The sequence below is a fragment of the Somniosus microcephalus genome, chromosome 11 (genome assembly GCF_052327205.1).
Source record: "Somniosus microcephalus isolate GS21.2 chromosome 11, FLI_Smic_1.0, whole genome shotgun sequence".
In the NCBI taxonomy this organism is placed as follows: domain Eukaryota; kingdom Metazoa; phylum Chordata; class Chondrichthyes; order Squaliformes; family Somniosidae; genus Somniosus; species Somniosus microcephalus.
This window is the reverse complement of record NC_140997.1, coordinates 31,010,349-31,026,199: the sequence shown is the minus strand read 5'-3', so window position 1 is coordinate 31,026,199 and position 15,851 is coordinate 31,010,349. Positions and strand designations below refer to the sequence as shown.

The 15,851-nt window shown below is 39.5% G+C and overlaps 1 protein-coding gene across 2 annotated transcripts in view; it reads right to left on the bottom strand.

Annotated features, from left to right (window-relative positions):
• pigq (phosphatidylinositol glycan anchor biosynthesis, class Q) overlaps positions 1-15,851 on the bottom strand; it is a 43,533-nt gene that overhangs the window by 16,904 nt on the left and 10,778 nt on the right. For both annotated transcript variants that reach the window (XM_086000429.1, XM_086000428.1), the window contains exons 3-6: positions 15,383-15,514; positions 12,522-12,642; positions 10,432-10,558; positions 8,227-8,380 (exon numbers count right to left, since the gene is read on the bottom strand). In XM_086000429.1, the coding sequence (XP_085856555.1) occupies positions 8,227-8,380; positions 10,432-10,558; positions 12,522-12,642; positions 15,383-15,514 (534 nt within the window). The remainder of the gene's footprint in view (positions 1-8,226; positions 8,381-10,431; positions 10,559-12,521; positions 12,643-15,382; positions 15,515-15,851) is intronic.

Sequence of the window (15,851 nt, the reverse complement as noted above, 5' to 3'; positions counted from 1 at the left end):
AGTTCTTCAGGGTATGTGATCAGAATGTTGTACCGGTCACCCATTTTAAACAAAAAAGGGCAAGTTGTATTTGAAAATGCACAGGAACAACGAATTCGATGAGGAACAATAGCAGAAAGGAGTAACTTGAAGGAACTAAATACGTTCTTCCTAGTTTTGCTCAAAAGTACAAAGTGGAAGAAAATGTGTGTGTTGATCACTACTCATACTCCTAATACGGCCACATTGGAGGCAGTCTGCAATTAGTCATGAGCTGGATCAAGTTCTTAGTCCAGTAATCTTCTGAAATTTTTCACTTTGTTAAAAAAAAAGAAAAACTGCAAAGACAAAAGTAATCATCCATGTCTATACTTGCCTCCTTAAATTTGATAGGATGACAGATGATGAGTTAATTTTTTTAGGAACTAAAAAGTCTTTCAGTCTTTAATGGATTGATAATTATTCAGGACTAACAGATGATGTATTCTGTTATTCTATCTGCTTCGACTGCATTATCTGTAATACAAAACCAGATATCTCTCAAAGAGAGAAAAAAACTTTTCAAAAATTAAACCATAATAAAAAGAAACAGTTTTTACTATTTAGGAGAAACCCCCCCCAAAACAAATTGTTTTGAAGAACTCGACAGCCTAGATTTACTAGTTGTATTGCTGACACTAACCTAATCATTTTCAATGGGTTACCGTCTGCGTGTTACAAAGTGGAAAATCGAAGCCAAATGTACAATGGAAGGAAAGAATCAGAAAAATCAAACTGAACAGTGTGACATTTGGACATCCTCAATATTCACACCCACTGCAATTCCATAAGCAAAGGCAGCATGGGAAAACAGAATATAAAGTGACAAACAGCACGTTAATATTCAACACGCACAAAGTTTCTAACACTGCAACAGCTGAGAAACAGTGCCACTTTATATTATGCGAGAAGGGTTTGTGATGAATATGTTTTCTTCCTGGAAACAGTGACTGAAAAGTACCTTTGTTTAAGAAATAAAAACCCTAGCTATTGGTACACACTGGTTGAAACCCTGTGCAAATAACAATGGCCTTCTGCTCTCCAGAGCAGGCATCCCAGGTCAGATTAAAGAAAGACAACGAGTGCTTTCAAAAGAAATGTTAATACTGAAAACAAAGATAGTAATATTGTACAGAGCATGATGGCTGATGTTATCACTAATTTGTGGCTGCAATTACAAAAAGCCACATTGTACAAACTACAAGTGCTGCATTTGCAACATCTTTACAAATATGAACAAGCTGACTTGGCGATAATGTGAGCAGTATTTTACAACATGATAGCAAAATAATGCAACAAATACAAAGGCTTATTGAAAACATAGCTAACATTAGTACTGTCACTATTCATAATAGACATAACTACACTGATTTTAACTGACCCTGCCTGGAGGAAACTGGGCAAGGTGGCAATTAAAATCAGCCAGCCACATACCCCCACTGATCCTGCAGCCTTCCCGCTGTGTCCCAATGTTAACCCGCTCTTTTGAGCAGGCGAGCAAGACACCTGCAGGAAGGCAGCAGGATCCTTCCTTAAATATGCAGATTGGGTCAGACGGTGGGATCAGGACCTGATCTGCAAGGACTGAGTGAGGGAGCAGTGACAGCTTCCCCATCAGGCCAGACTTGCCGGGAGCTGGTACTGTGGGCAGAGCAAGCCCAGCAGATAAGAGTGAAAACATTATTTTAGGGTTCCTTGTGGGCCAGGAGCAGCAGGAGTGCTCCCCCAGGTCCAACAAGGAAGCCTTGAGCCTCCCTTGCCCCAGCCCCCCCCCGCCCCCCAATCCCGATTGCAGCCAGAGCCTCCCTCCCCCCAATTGTTCTCACATGTCCCCAGCTGCCGCCTCCTGCAGCCAAATTCACACTCCCACCGGCTGGCCAGGTTGTGGATCAGGCTGGGAGTCAAGAGAAAATGTATTTAAATGAGGCTTCCACATCCCCTGACTCCTGGGTGCACCGCCCTCATCATGGCTCGTGCACACCGTACCCTCCCCGCCTCCCCCTTTAAAATCGAAGCCAACATAGCGAGAACATTTTTAGTTACAATATTACAGGTGCCAAACAGTGTGAACAATTCTACCTAAAAAGGTAATTTAACCATCAGTAACCCTTTTAAACCAATTTTGCTTCCTAAAACATTTAATAGAAGTAAATGAAAAAAAATCCTTCTGTTGTTAAATCAAGCCAAAAATTACTATAAAACTTTATTTTTTGCCAACGTTTTTACAGCAATATCAATGAGACTCACAGAAGGAGGCCATCCGGCCCATTGAGTCCGTGCTGGCTCTCTGTAGAGCAATCCAGTCAGTCCCATTCCCCCGCTCTATCCCCGTAGCCCTGCAAGTTTATTTCCCTCAAGTGCCTATCCAGTCTCCCCTTGAAAACCTTGAGTGTCTCCACTTCCATCACTTCTGTCGACAGCGAGTTCCAATCCTCACCACTCGCTGCGTAAAAAAGATTTTCCCTCATATCCCCCCGTATCATTTCCTTAATGTCATTCATTAAGGAAACATATTTGGAAGAGTTCATCATATAACCATATAAATACAAGTTGTAGTTATAGGATCCTTATGCTGGGACCGAGTGCTGTAAATCCAGACTTGCTTCACAATCCTTTTTAATGAATTATTTTTTGCTTACCATTAATTATATATAAAATTTGAAAGGCAGGAGTAACAGGGAGGACACTGAATATAGATTTAAAAAATGCTGCTAGATTAGATATCAGAGGCTTGTTTTTGCTTGCTTTCCAGTATGTTGGAGAAGTGGGAAAAATAATGACAGCACCCCCTGCTGTTTAGTGTCAGTTTATAATGGCTTCTGATCAGCACCAGCAGATCTATTTGACGTGGATCTGTATAGAACTGGAAAGTAATTCAATAATATATTGCAGCAAATAATGTTCAATGAGATACATGTAATCACCAGCTGTTCTGTTGGAGCTAAACAAATGTGTTTTTATTGCGAACCACTTCTAAAATTGCTGTCATGCCCAAGGAAGGCTTTTTAGTTGCCCATTTTCCACCTTCTCCACTTCAGAGGGCAGTGATTCTTTTCGGCATATGGTTTCACGAGCACCTAGTGGCTTCTGTAGTTCACCCAAGTGACCATTATTCACATGCCAGACTAGACAAACAGCAGGGGAATGGGAGGGGGGGGGGGGGGTTAAGGAAAAAAATACATCAAATTGTAGCAGAATCTGATCCCATTCACATATGGACGATCCAACAGCAGTTACTGGATAGTGACTGGTACAGGAACCCTGGCCAATTTTCTAACTCAACGCTGCTGAAGCCATTTCCAGCTACTTGGATTGCATCAATTAACCCACAGATCTGGAATTAAATCTGCAACGTTTTTTTTTTTAAAAAGAACTATCAAGGGAGCTTGCAAAAAAGGATTTCAAGCTTTCAGTGCAGTATTTGTTTAACATTAATGATTTATAAGATTAAATTATCAAAGAAAAAAAAGCACTCCTCTTGATATAATTGAGTCTTCCATTAGTAATCATAGTTTTATTGACAATGTCTAGGAATGTAAACTCTACCAGTAAGCAGTTTGAATATAAAGGTACTTGCTGTTCATTTAGTTAATTGTGGTAATTTTTTTATTGACTCAATGCATTTAAAAAAAAAAGGTATTTGAAAGGTTCCTCCACAGAATTTGGAAGACAGCCATTCTCCTGAAATGAATTTGACAGCATTCTGGTAACTTTAGCAAATGGGATAGAGTGAGATCTGCAAACTAGCCTTGATAGGACATTACTGCTTCCAGATTGCCAGTTATTTAAAAACCCCACTCCATATTCAGTTGCACAGGATAGCTCTTTCTTCCCGATGACCTTGTGAGCAAAGGCCATTCATGGTTTGTGCTGAATTAGTGGATTTCTGCTGCGTGAGCAATTGTAGTGCTGCAATTCAGCCTCAGCCAGGTTCCTACTCCCAATTGCTATGTAGCCACTTCCTCTGAAAAGTGTGTATATGGATTTTTGGGAGAAGGGAAGGAGCACAGGCTCAAGCTCAGCTGCGATGCCCGCTATGGTTGAGTAGCTTGTCAATAGTCATGGTCTAGACTCACAACTACAGAATGGCCACTTGGACGAGGTACTTGAGGGAATGCTGACACTTGTGCAACTATACCTCAGCAAGAATCTGCCATTTTGATGAATAGCAAGAAAAAAAAACTGCCTACAAAAAGCTAGGTTTTTAAACAACTGAGTAGATAGATGCCAAAGGGCTTCTAATAGAGAAATGTAAGATTATGCAGGTTAGTACAAATATTTTGTAGAAGGTATATCATTACATAAAGTGCAGTCTAAGAGAGATTCAGGTATGCTAGTTCACCAAATATTGTGCAAGTACTGTTGTCAGCTTTTGTCAAGTCCAAAACTGGACAGGGATGGTTTACTTTTGTGATGAAGATTTTTTTTTTTTTTTAAAACGTAGAACTACTTCTCATCACAAGAAGAAGAAGTCGGGAAAAATTGACTGGTTTTTAAAAACCAGACTTCAGGTATCTGGTTTGATCATTTTTTTACATTTCTGGACAGCCAACTCAAATACTAGATGGAGGCAACCCTCTGTGAAAGTGTTGTCATGCAGTGGAGCAGAAGTTGTCAAGACAGACAATTTTAGGGTTTAGAAGTAGATCCACAGAAGACATCCAAGGAATTACACTGACACTTTAAAAAGACCCCATACTTGGGTGCACTGTTTTTATAGTCTCGAGTATAAACCTAAATAAGGTGAACTATTTGGGCTTTCCAACTTGCATTCTTGAGATTTTAAATTTGGTGGAAATTTGTTTTAACATAACTTCCAGCTGATCTGGAAACATACCAATTATCACTTAGCTTGATGATGAATAGTAGATACACTCCAGATGTCACTGCAATGTAGTCTACTTAACTTCTTCATAAATAAAATTAGTATCTTTCAACTATTTCTAAAAAAAAATTAAAAAATACATGAACCATATCAAGGGCCAAATAATTTATTGCAGTGGTCTTCTTCAACTGTATATCATTTATAAATGGAGCTATATGCAGACACTCTCCTCTCATTGCATTTGCAATAAAACTACTGTTCTGAACAAATTTCATTGCCAGACTAATGCAGATGCAATGGCAGATATGGTAATCTTTCATTTTAGTATTCCCTGTGCATATGCACATATCAAACCAAATGATTATGGCTTTGCAGTGAAATGTTTCTGTACTTAGCACATAATGGCAGCATCAAGCATTCTCTGTCAGGTAAAGTACAGACCAAAGGCAATCAAGGACTACATTAACTGAAGACTCATTTACACAAGAGTAAAATTTATTCTGAGGCCCAAACTAATAATTCTTACCTCCCAATGCAGATTTCCAGGCTACTTTCAATCACAGAATATGTCTTAGTTTACATTATTCTTTGAACGAATGCTACAAAATGTATAGTTAGGATGTAGAAAACACTACTACAATCTTCAAGAGTTAGAGTAAATGTATCCAGAACCTAAGTTCCTAACAGTGACATCAACCACAACCAAAATGGAATAAAATAGCAATTTGTCCACAAAATGAGGACAATCTGTTTTGTAATTTATACAATTTTCTATTATTTTACTTAAAAATATTCAGCATCAGTTTTCAGAGAACTTTTCTGACAGGAAAAACCGTCACATTTTCATAGATGCAAAACAAATTCACTCTCACTTAGATCTGATTAACTATCAGTTACATAGCTGAATTATAAAGCAGAACAGGCAAACATCACAAACCACTTAAAAAGTGATATAGTTTCTAAAAACCCATAAATTGAAAGTATTAATTTTGAGCAAAGTGGCACTCCAGATATACTACGGAGAAATGAAGCACTTTAGCACCACCTGGTGAGCAAGATAACTGGTTATATGGAATGATTTTAAAATTTAAATCAGAAAATGGCAAAGTAATCTGACTCCTAGAAAGAAAACAATGGGTAGTTCCAATTCTACTGCCTATGCCTTTTTGAAATTAATTATAAATTATTATAAACATCATAAACACAATCTTTAACACTGCAGTGTTCCTACTTCAAAATGCTTGTAAATTCTAATTAGAAACATTTGGAATTTTGGTATAGGATTTACAAAATGAACATTTTATTGCTTTAGACTTGTTTGGAGGAATGGAAAGGTTAGGAACAATGTTTTTTTTTTGCACAAAATATAGAAAACGTGTCCAACTAATGCTAACCCCATAGTTGTGAACATAATGTAAAGGGACAAATGATCCAAAACTACAGATTTTAAAATTAAACTAGTCAACATGATAGCTCCACACATTGAAGCACCAGATGTTACGTTATGGAATTATATGATCCCTGATCTCATCTGAACACACCACAAAAAGGTGCTGAGGAAAGGACTGGCACTTTGCTACAGTAAAAGGTCAAAAAAAATCAAGGAGTTTCCCCTTGAAGCTCTACTGCATCTCTTAGTAGTTTTATAATGGCCTTGAGAGAGATCTGTGAGAAGGTCAGCTCAGGCACAAATGATGTGTAGCCCACGATAGTTATTAGAAAAGGAGAAAGAATATAAATGATTTTAAAAGAGTCTTTTATAATATTTGTTCTTGGTGCATGGGTGATGCTAGCAAGACCACATTTATTGCCCATCTCTAGCTAGCCTGAGGTGGTAGTTCAGCAGCAGAGGTGGGCTTTCTCCTTGTGATGTAGGTGCTCCCACCATGGTGTTGTGTAGGGAATTCCTGGGTATTGATAGTGAATATGAAGGAATTATATGTCCAAGTCAGGACGGTGCATGCCTTGGAGGAGAGCTTGGAGGTGGTGTTCCCATGACATTGCTGTTATTGTCCTCCTTGATGGCAAAGGACGCAGACGTTGGAGGTGCTGTCGAAGTAATCTTGGTCAGTCGCTGCAGTGTTGTCGTGTAAATGGGGCAAACTGCAGCCACAGTGCACTGGTGATGGGAGAGGGTGGAATGGTAGAAACACCAATCAAGTGATCTGCCCTGTCCTGGATGGTGTTGAGCTTTGACTGTTGTTCAACCTGCGCCAATCTAAGCGAGTGATTGGTATTCCATCGCACTCCTTACTTGAGCCTTATAGATGGTGGAAAGGTTTGAGGGGTCAGGAGGTGAGCAACTCATTGCTGAGTACCCACATCTCCTATTGTCAGGTATGACTCCAGCCACCAATGTTCCCATTAAGCTGCGCGACCACGCGGTGGTCTGGTAGTCCCACGCAGGCTGCTTGCCAACTTTACAATGGAAAAACTGCGCATGCGCGGAAATTTGAATGGGCTGCGTGGCCCGTTAAAGGGGCTGTGCACCCAAAAAAGATTAGAGGGAACATTGCCAGCCACTGGAGTGATTTCCAATAATTTGGTCATTATTGTTTATCGAATAAAAACAAAACTCTCTTTGGCAAATTCCTCTGCTCAGAGAAAAATAAATATACATGAAACAACTGAGTTCACTGTAATAGATCATACTGCTTGTCATTTGTACTGACATACTTGTTATGAGGAGTTTGTATTTGATCCTAATTGATCTGAAAATTAAAGATATATATAGCGCCTTCCATGAGCACAGGATGCCCCAAAGTGCTTTACTTTACCAATGAAGTACTTTTGAAGTATAACTGTTGTAATGTAGAAAACATGCCTGCCAATTTGCGCACAGCAAGGTCCCACAGATGGCAATGTGATAATGACTAGATAATCTGTTTATAAAGTGTTGGTTGAGGGATAAATATTGGCCAGGGCACCGGGGAGAACTCCCATGCTCTTCTTCAAAATAGTGCCATGTGATCTTTTGCATCCACCTGAGAGGACAAATGGGCATGGTTTAATGTCCCATCCGAAAGACGGCACCTCCAACAGTGCAGAACTCCCTCAGTACTGCACTGGAATGTCAGCCTAGATTTTGTGGCCACAACCTTTTGACTCAAGAGACAAGAATGCTACCAACTGAGCCATGGCTGACACCTCTGAGGTACTCTTGGCCATTTTACTTGGTAAAATACAGATATATCGAGTCTATTAATTCTTGTACTCAAACTATGCCTGTCGTCTACCTGGGCTGTAAAAGACTAACTGCCATCTCTGATCACAACAAAATACATTTGTTTTCTCAGTTGAAATTTTCTTGTCCTTCACCTTCAATTATTATGTTACTAGCCATTAATCTTTTCCAAGTCCTTAGTAAAAGGTTGACACCTTACCTGGCTCCATATACATAAAAGCAGTAGATGTGAAAAGTCAGGAGAGCAATGATGTCTGAAACAATGGACAAGGCGACAGTCAAGCCTAGACATGCTGATAGTCCAACGTACCACAGGATCATCTCAATAAATGGAGACATCAGATGGATATAACCTACAACATAAATACATGCTGAACTGATGTGGTTACACTGATTAAACAAACTTTGGCCAAAGCTCTGAACAAACGAGCAAACACTGGATGGCAATTGTGAATCAGAATTCTCACGGGTATCAAAATCTTCTCTAACCACTTCCTGTACATACAGATCCTGGTTCGATATCCCACTTTTCTGCAACTAAAATTGACATTCATCACATCCTTCCCAAAAAAAAGTTACTTTGGGATACAACTTAGCCATAGACAATAAATCCTGTGATCAGTGTGCATTTCCTAGCAGCAACAGTGCTCCAGGGAAACAAAAATTGAAGAGAATATTTAACTCAATTAAAATTTTCAATAAAGTTTTTGCTTCCTTTTGAGTTCACCAAGAACAAGCTGAATAGACTCCCCAGTCTTCCTGACATCATAAGCACTAGGGAGGGTACAGAGGAGATTTACGAGGATGTTGCCAGGACTGGAGAATTTTAGCTATGAGGAAAGATTGGATAGATTGGGGTTGTTTTCTTTGGAACAGAGGAGGCTGAGGAGGGACTTGATTGAGGTGTATAAAATTATGAGGGGCCTAGATAGAGTGGATAGGAAGGACCTATTTCCCCTAGCAGAGAGGTCAATATCCAGGGGGCACAGGTTTAAAATAATGGGTAGAAGGATTAGGGGGGAGTTGAGAACTTTTTTCACCCAGAGGGTGGTGGGGGGTCTGGAACTGCCTGAAAGGGTGGTAGAGGCAGAAATGCTCATAACATTTAAAAAGTACTTGGATTCGCACTTGAAGTGCTGCAACCTACAAGGCTACAGACCAAGAGCTGGAAAGTGGGATTAGGCAGGATAGCTCCTTTTCGGCCAGCACAGACACGATGGGTTGAATGGCCTCCTTCTGTACCATAAATTTCTATGATTCTATGGTAAGGAACATTAGCTCTTTTGCCCTATGACTGTTCAAAAGTAATTTTAACCCCAAAATTTAACAAATATAGAATGTCATATGAAAACCTCATGCAACTTTGTATCTTACAAATACAGTAATGTTGCAGCTGGTAATGTTATCCCTGCTACCAATTTAGCTTTTAGAATTCTGGAGCCATAGTAAATTTGCTATCTTAAGACGAGCAGTTTCTTGAAATTTTGTCTTTTGATGGAACTGCTGGTTTTATCACCATACAGATGATGAGGTTACAATCAGTGTGATTATTATTTTTAACTATAACTAAAATTGCCAGTACAGTAACCAAAATGGTGCGAGGGAAAAACCCAGCAAAATTACATATTAAAAACACTAGTAACTAAAACAAAAATTATTTTGTGCAACTAAAACTACACAGGTTCCAATGGGTTTGGTCAAATGAAATAGAACTTGTTTCGAACTTTAAAGCACTAAGAAGGAAGGAATTTCAAATTATGTCAGGGAAATGTGTAACAAAACCAGAAGATACTGAAAACCCTCAGCCGGTCAGGCAGCATCTGAGGAGAGAAAAAAGTGTTTTGATAAAGGTGTTCTCTCCAGATGCTGCCTGACCTGCTGAGCATTTCCAGCATTTTTGCTTTTTATTTCAGATTGAGAGGTTTTGCTTTTTGTTCAAGGAAATTTGTATTTTGCTAGCCAACAACCATAAAAATCTAAACCATTTTTGTCTTTAGACACAAGAAAGGACAAACCAGAACATAAGAAATAGGAGCAGGAGTAGGCCATTCGGCCTTTCAAGCCTGCTCTGCCATTCAATAAGATCACGGCTGATCTTCTACCTCAACTCCACTTTCCCACCCTATGCCCATACCCTTTGGTATCCAAAAATATATGTCTTGAACATACGCAATGACTGAGCATCCACAGCCCTCTGGGGTAGAGAATTCCAAAGATTCACAACCCTTTGAGTGAAGAAATTTCTCCCCATCTCAGTCCTAAATGGCCGACCCTTTATTTTGAGACTGCGGCCCCTAGTTCTGGACACCCCAAGCCAGGGGAAACATCCTCCCACCAATAACCCGGTCACTGTTATGTAGGCCAGCTGGCAATTTCAGAGGTACTGGTATACAGAATGACTTACTTATCCAAAGATGGATGTGATAAAGGAAGAAACGTCCCAGTACTTCATCTAGTGCTTTGTTCATCTTCAAACCAGCAGGAGCTCCCATCAGCCACTCCAGCAGTTCCTGCAACTCCTTGGCAATGTGCTGTTATTACAAAAAATATATATATTTTAATGTTAATGATAAATCTTCACAGATTTTTGGAATGGAAAGTACTTAACAGGCTTAGATTTTGCACTGCATGTAGTAGAACTCCAGCCAGGTGAAGCCATATTTTAAAAATGCCCAGGAGATTGACTGGCTAACACAGAGCACTTAACTTACTTTCAATGCTTTTACTGTTAGCAGAGCACCAAAGTTTCTGCCAGGCTCTTCTAACATTAAATGTTAACTGGTTGGGGAGTAGTCGGTCACCACCGAGCTTGATGCACAGCTGCAAGTTACATATCATACTCCACTGGTACTGTCCGAGGCCAGTAACTAGCTGCATTTGCAATACAATTTAGTTTCACACCATCGCTTCAGTTTTAGTTTAAATGTAGTCTAACACACCCTTAGATGCTAAATCACATTTAATATCCTTCACAAAATTCATATCTGATGTTTTTGCCCAATTTAATTACTTCTTCCATGTGCACGGTCTCTTTACCACAAATGCCACTTGAGTATGCATGAAAGCAGCAAAGTGCAATTCTGCTGCTGAAACTTCTCTTGCTCTGGTCATATGGCCAAAATTGGAAACTTGTACAAACAACGTACGTCATCGATGTATATCCTGCACACCGTAATACAGTGAGTTAGAGCTGCTCTGGCCTAAATTCAGCTTCTGGGAACAAACATGGGCTGAACTCAAACCATAGGATGACTTCTATACTGTAATTATTACCCAACATGCGTTTTCCCACTTACAAATCACTGGGAGTGATTGAAATGGTCACTCACTTTTTTCCAAAGAAATAGCCAATATTTATGTTTCTTCCTCCCTTTTCCAAAAAATCAAGCAAGCTTCCCAAATTCAAACTACTTTCCTTGATCAGGAGGGTGGGAAGGTACAGCCCACATACAGATACAGTGCCAGGACTGCTCCTTGGCTCACTACCAGAGCAGCACTCAGGCAATTTACCCAAGAGAAACTCACATTCTAAATTAGCCTCTTGGGTGCAGGAATGCTCGTCACTCCTGCCAAGTGATCTGAGCATCTTATGTTTAGGGCTGTGCCTGCACTGCTCAATATCTAAATATATGATTTAAGAGAATAGAACCCTTTTGTAATATGAACTGGATATTCATATGTGCCCCCATACAATCTTTTTGAAGGTTTTTGCTGCATTTAAGGGGAAGCTAGATAAGTACATGAGGAAGAAAGGAATAGAGGGGTGTGCTGATAGGGTGAGATGAAGTAGGGTGGAAGGAGGCTCGTGTGGAGCTTAAACACCAGCATAGACCATTTGGGCCAAATGGCCTGTTTCTGTGCTGTAAATTCTATGTAATGCTATGTAAAATCCTGCGTGCAACTGTGATGAGAGGTTGGGATTTAAACTCTTGTTCGTTAGTTGAGGACCCAATTGCTTATTATTTCTGAACCTAGCCAAACTGTCTAGAATTTTTTCCCCTGCTATCTCCCTTCTTCTGAAAGCAATGACTCTGTGCTGATGCAGTGTTCCAAAGATACCAGCTACCCACAAGTACCTTACCCAAGTGGCCACTATTTATGTCTGAATTTTTTACAGTGAGTGTCTGCATGCTACTTGGCCATAGAAATGGGGTGGACATCACCATCAAACCTAATCCTGTACCAGTGTCCCTACACATATTTTGCAGCAAGGGTTGCTGGATAGTAATCTGGAGCAGGATTACTATCTTTGATAGTTCAAAAGTTATCTTCTATGCAGCCTGAGGTCAGTTAATGTAGTAAAGATCAGAGATTGAACCTGGACCCTTCCTGGTCTGTATGGCTCAGCCACTTACCAATAACCACGCTGAGCCATTGGGGACCACTCAGAAAATGTTTAGCTATTAAAACCTGTAAAAGGATATAGAAGTGGCATCAAAGTTTCTCTCAAAAGTTCACATTTTTCACACCATTAACAGATATAAAATATCTTACATCAGCAACTGGAATGAGGGCATCCGCTAACTGGCCAATCCGATTCTTCTGATAAAGCCAAGAGATCAGCAACATTCCAAGGCCCACGTCAATTAGGAATGAAACAAAGAGGTTGGCTTTTCTAGAAGAAAATTTTAAAAAGAGTTTTCCGGCATATTGCAAATACGCTCTTATTAAAACATAAACTGGAGAAGTTTAGTGACTAATTGATAATATAATGCCAAATGATGACGATAGCAAAATACTGCAGATGCTGGAAATCCGATATAACAGAAAATGCTGGAAAAACTCAGCAGGTCAGGCAACATCCGTGGAGAGAAATTTGAGTTGACGTTTTGGGTCGAAACACTTCCTTCAAAACTGGAAAGAAAAGAAAATAGATCGAAGGCAAGGCTGTGATCGAACAAAAGAGACAATAAAAGGTATTCGAAGCCAGACGAGATGGTAATAGGCCTGTGATGATGTTTGGTTACCAGAACCGTGAAAATTATCTGAGGCGTACAAGCGTTTGGAGCTCCTGATTCTCAGGAGTCTAACTAAATGCTTTCAAGAGCCAAATAAAACCTCTAATGCCAATGCTGTTGGCAGATGCAAAGTTAAGATTAAACTGCTTACTGACCATGGCTTAGTACTGCACATACATACTACCCCTTCCCAAATTTTCTCTCCAATTTTTTTGCTGAATAAAACTCATCACACGATCTTAAAACAATGATACAATTATGTTAGAATTGTAATTCCACATGGTGCCTTGATTGCTCAGTTGGTAAAGTTGGCCTGCATCCGAGCCATACAGACCTGAGGACTCCAGCTACAATTTCCAGTCTGTGCTGAGTTAGCTGATCTCAGCTGTAGTGACAATGGAGGTACTGCAACTGGTCTCAGTACTCTACGTTTGGAGGAGGGAAAAGTGGGGGGGGGGGGGGGGGGGTGGGAGAGGCAGCCAAGGACCCACCACTGATTGCTGTACACAATGACCTATGCTGAAAAGTGCATGTGTGTGGACATCACGTGAGGGCAAGATTAGGCTCGACAGTAATGCCCCCACAGTTCAATAGCTTAACAATCACGGTCTACGTTCATACATGAAGAATGGCCACTTGGGAAAGATGCCGGGCGTGACTGTTAGCTGTGGAACCATACCCCAGCAGGTGTTAACAACTTTGAGAGAACGAGGACAAAAAGTCTGCTGTAAGAAGTTTGTAAAATAGAGTTTATTATATTATTTTACCAGAACAGAGTCTACGCTAGCGAACCTCTTCATAATTTTAAAGACCTCTATGAGGTCATCTCTAGAGAAAAGAGCTGCAGCCTGTTCAGTCTTTCCTGATAGTTATACCCTTTTAGTTCTGGTATTATCCTTGCAAATCTTTTTTGCACTTTCTCCAGTGCTTCTATATCCTTTTGTGCACAGCACTCCAAATGTGGATTAACCAAGGTTCTATACAAGTTTAAAATAACTTGTCTGCTTTTGAATTCTATTCCTCTAGAAATTAACCGCACTGCTTTGTTGCATTTTTTATGGCTTTGTTAACCTGCGTTGCTACTTTTAATTATTTGTGAACCCGTACCCTAGATCTCTTTGTGCCTCTACCCCATTTAGATGCTTATCTTCCAAGAAGCAGGTGGCCTCCTTATTCCTCCTACCAAAATGTACCACTTCACTCTTATCGACATTGAAATTCAATTTCTATTTACATGCCCATTCTGCAAGTTTATTAATTAAGGTCTTCTTGTATTTTGTCACAGTCTTCCTAGTATTTACATTGTACTTCCGTTTCTAGAGTCCAAATCATTTATGTAAATGATAAACAGTGGTCCCAGCACCGATCCCTGTGGAACACTACTTCCCACCTTGTGCTAGTCTGAGTAACCACCTTTAACCCCGACTCTCTGTTTTATAGCCAGTTTACTATCCATTCTGCTACTTGTCCCCTAACTCTTCATGCTCTGACCATAGTCATGAATCTACTAGGCCTCCTTGAAAACAGTACACTGCAAACTTATTTATTCTCCCACTAATGTTTATTTTTGTCCTTTTTTCTTCACACCTCTGAAGTCAAAGACTTTCTCAGCTGACAGGGTGGGGTGTAGACCTGTGCCTAGGCATCTGCCAATACAGTCAGCAACTACCAATGTCCGAGGGCAAATGGCCCTCCAACTTCCCCAAAAATGTCAATATATTGGTGCAAATTGACATACAATTTAGGAACATGAATTACAAATAATATTTTAATTTCTTTAACTTTGCAAACTGTATGCCTATCGACCAGTTAATCCCAGTAATTTAATTTAGCAAGAAAGCTAGATGTGGAATTGCAAGCTATTCATGCCTTAATAGTCTGGAGAATATCTTCACAAGTGTCTAGAGGACACATAGCACATTTAACAAACCACATATTTCCTACATTACAACAGTGACTACACTTAAAAAAAGTACTTAATTAGCTGTAAAGTGCTTTGGGAAATCCTTAGGTTGAGAAAGGTGCTATATAAATGCAAATCTTGCTTTTCTTTCATATTAAAACATATATATATATATAAAAAATTTAAAACACATTTTTTTCCTTAAGTAACAGCATAGAATTCAAAACCAATGTGGTTCCTTTCCTGTAAAGCCGTTAAATCTCTTCTAAATATTTTTCTGTGCAAACTGTCATCCACAATTGTAGAAATTAATGCACCTTAACTGATGGTTGGATTCTGTTTGGCTTTCTATCCCAACGTGTCAACCTAATTGGATATAGTTGGCATCTTGGAAATAAATCTAAGTGACCAGTTGCCAATTTTTTTTTTTTTTTTTAAGGTTGTTGCTAGGTATCAGGTTTATCTTGTTTAAAAAAAAAGCAAACCTACTGTACCTCATAAACTCCAAGTGATTCTGTGCTTTTGTAGTACTTGCGATTGTCTGTAAGTGATCCAAGCGATGTGCAAGCTGCACACAGGTTGAGAGCTTGCTCCATAAAAAACGTAGAGGCCTCATGTTTAATATTCTATAGCAAAAGGACAAAAATAACATTCTTTAATCTCACATCCATAATGTAAACACAGTTCAGTAAATTCTGCGTTAAGATGTTTACCTGTCCTTGAAATGTCAAAAGTTGGAAGGATGTTAACTTTATGATTACTACAGGTGTGAACTTTGTAGATATATTTTAAAAAAGCAATGAACTAAATTGAGAGATTAAAATAACTTGCGCTCAACAATTTCTCTGGCTACTGAATTAATTACTCATGACAATAAAAGTAGCAGAGAGATTAAATTTGTACTTTACCAAGATTATACACATAATGGCCCAGATTTTGCTGGAACAGGGCAGCTCGTGGTGT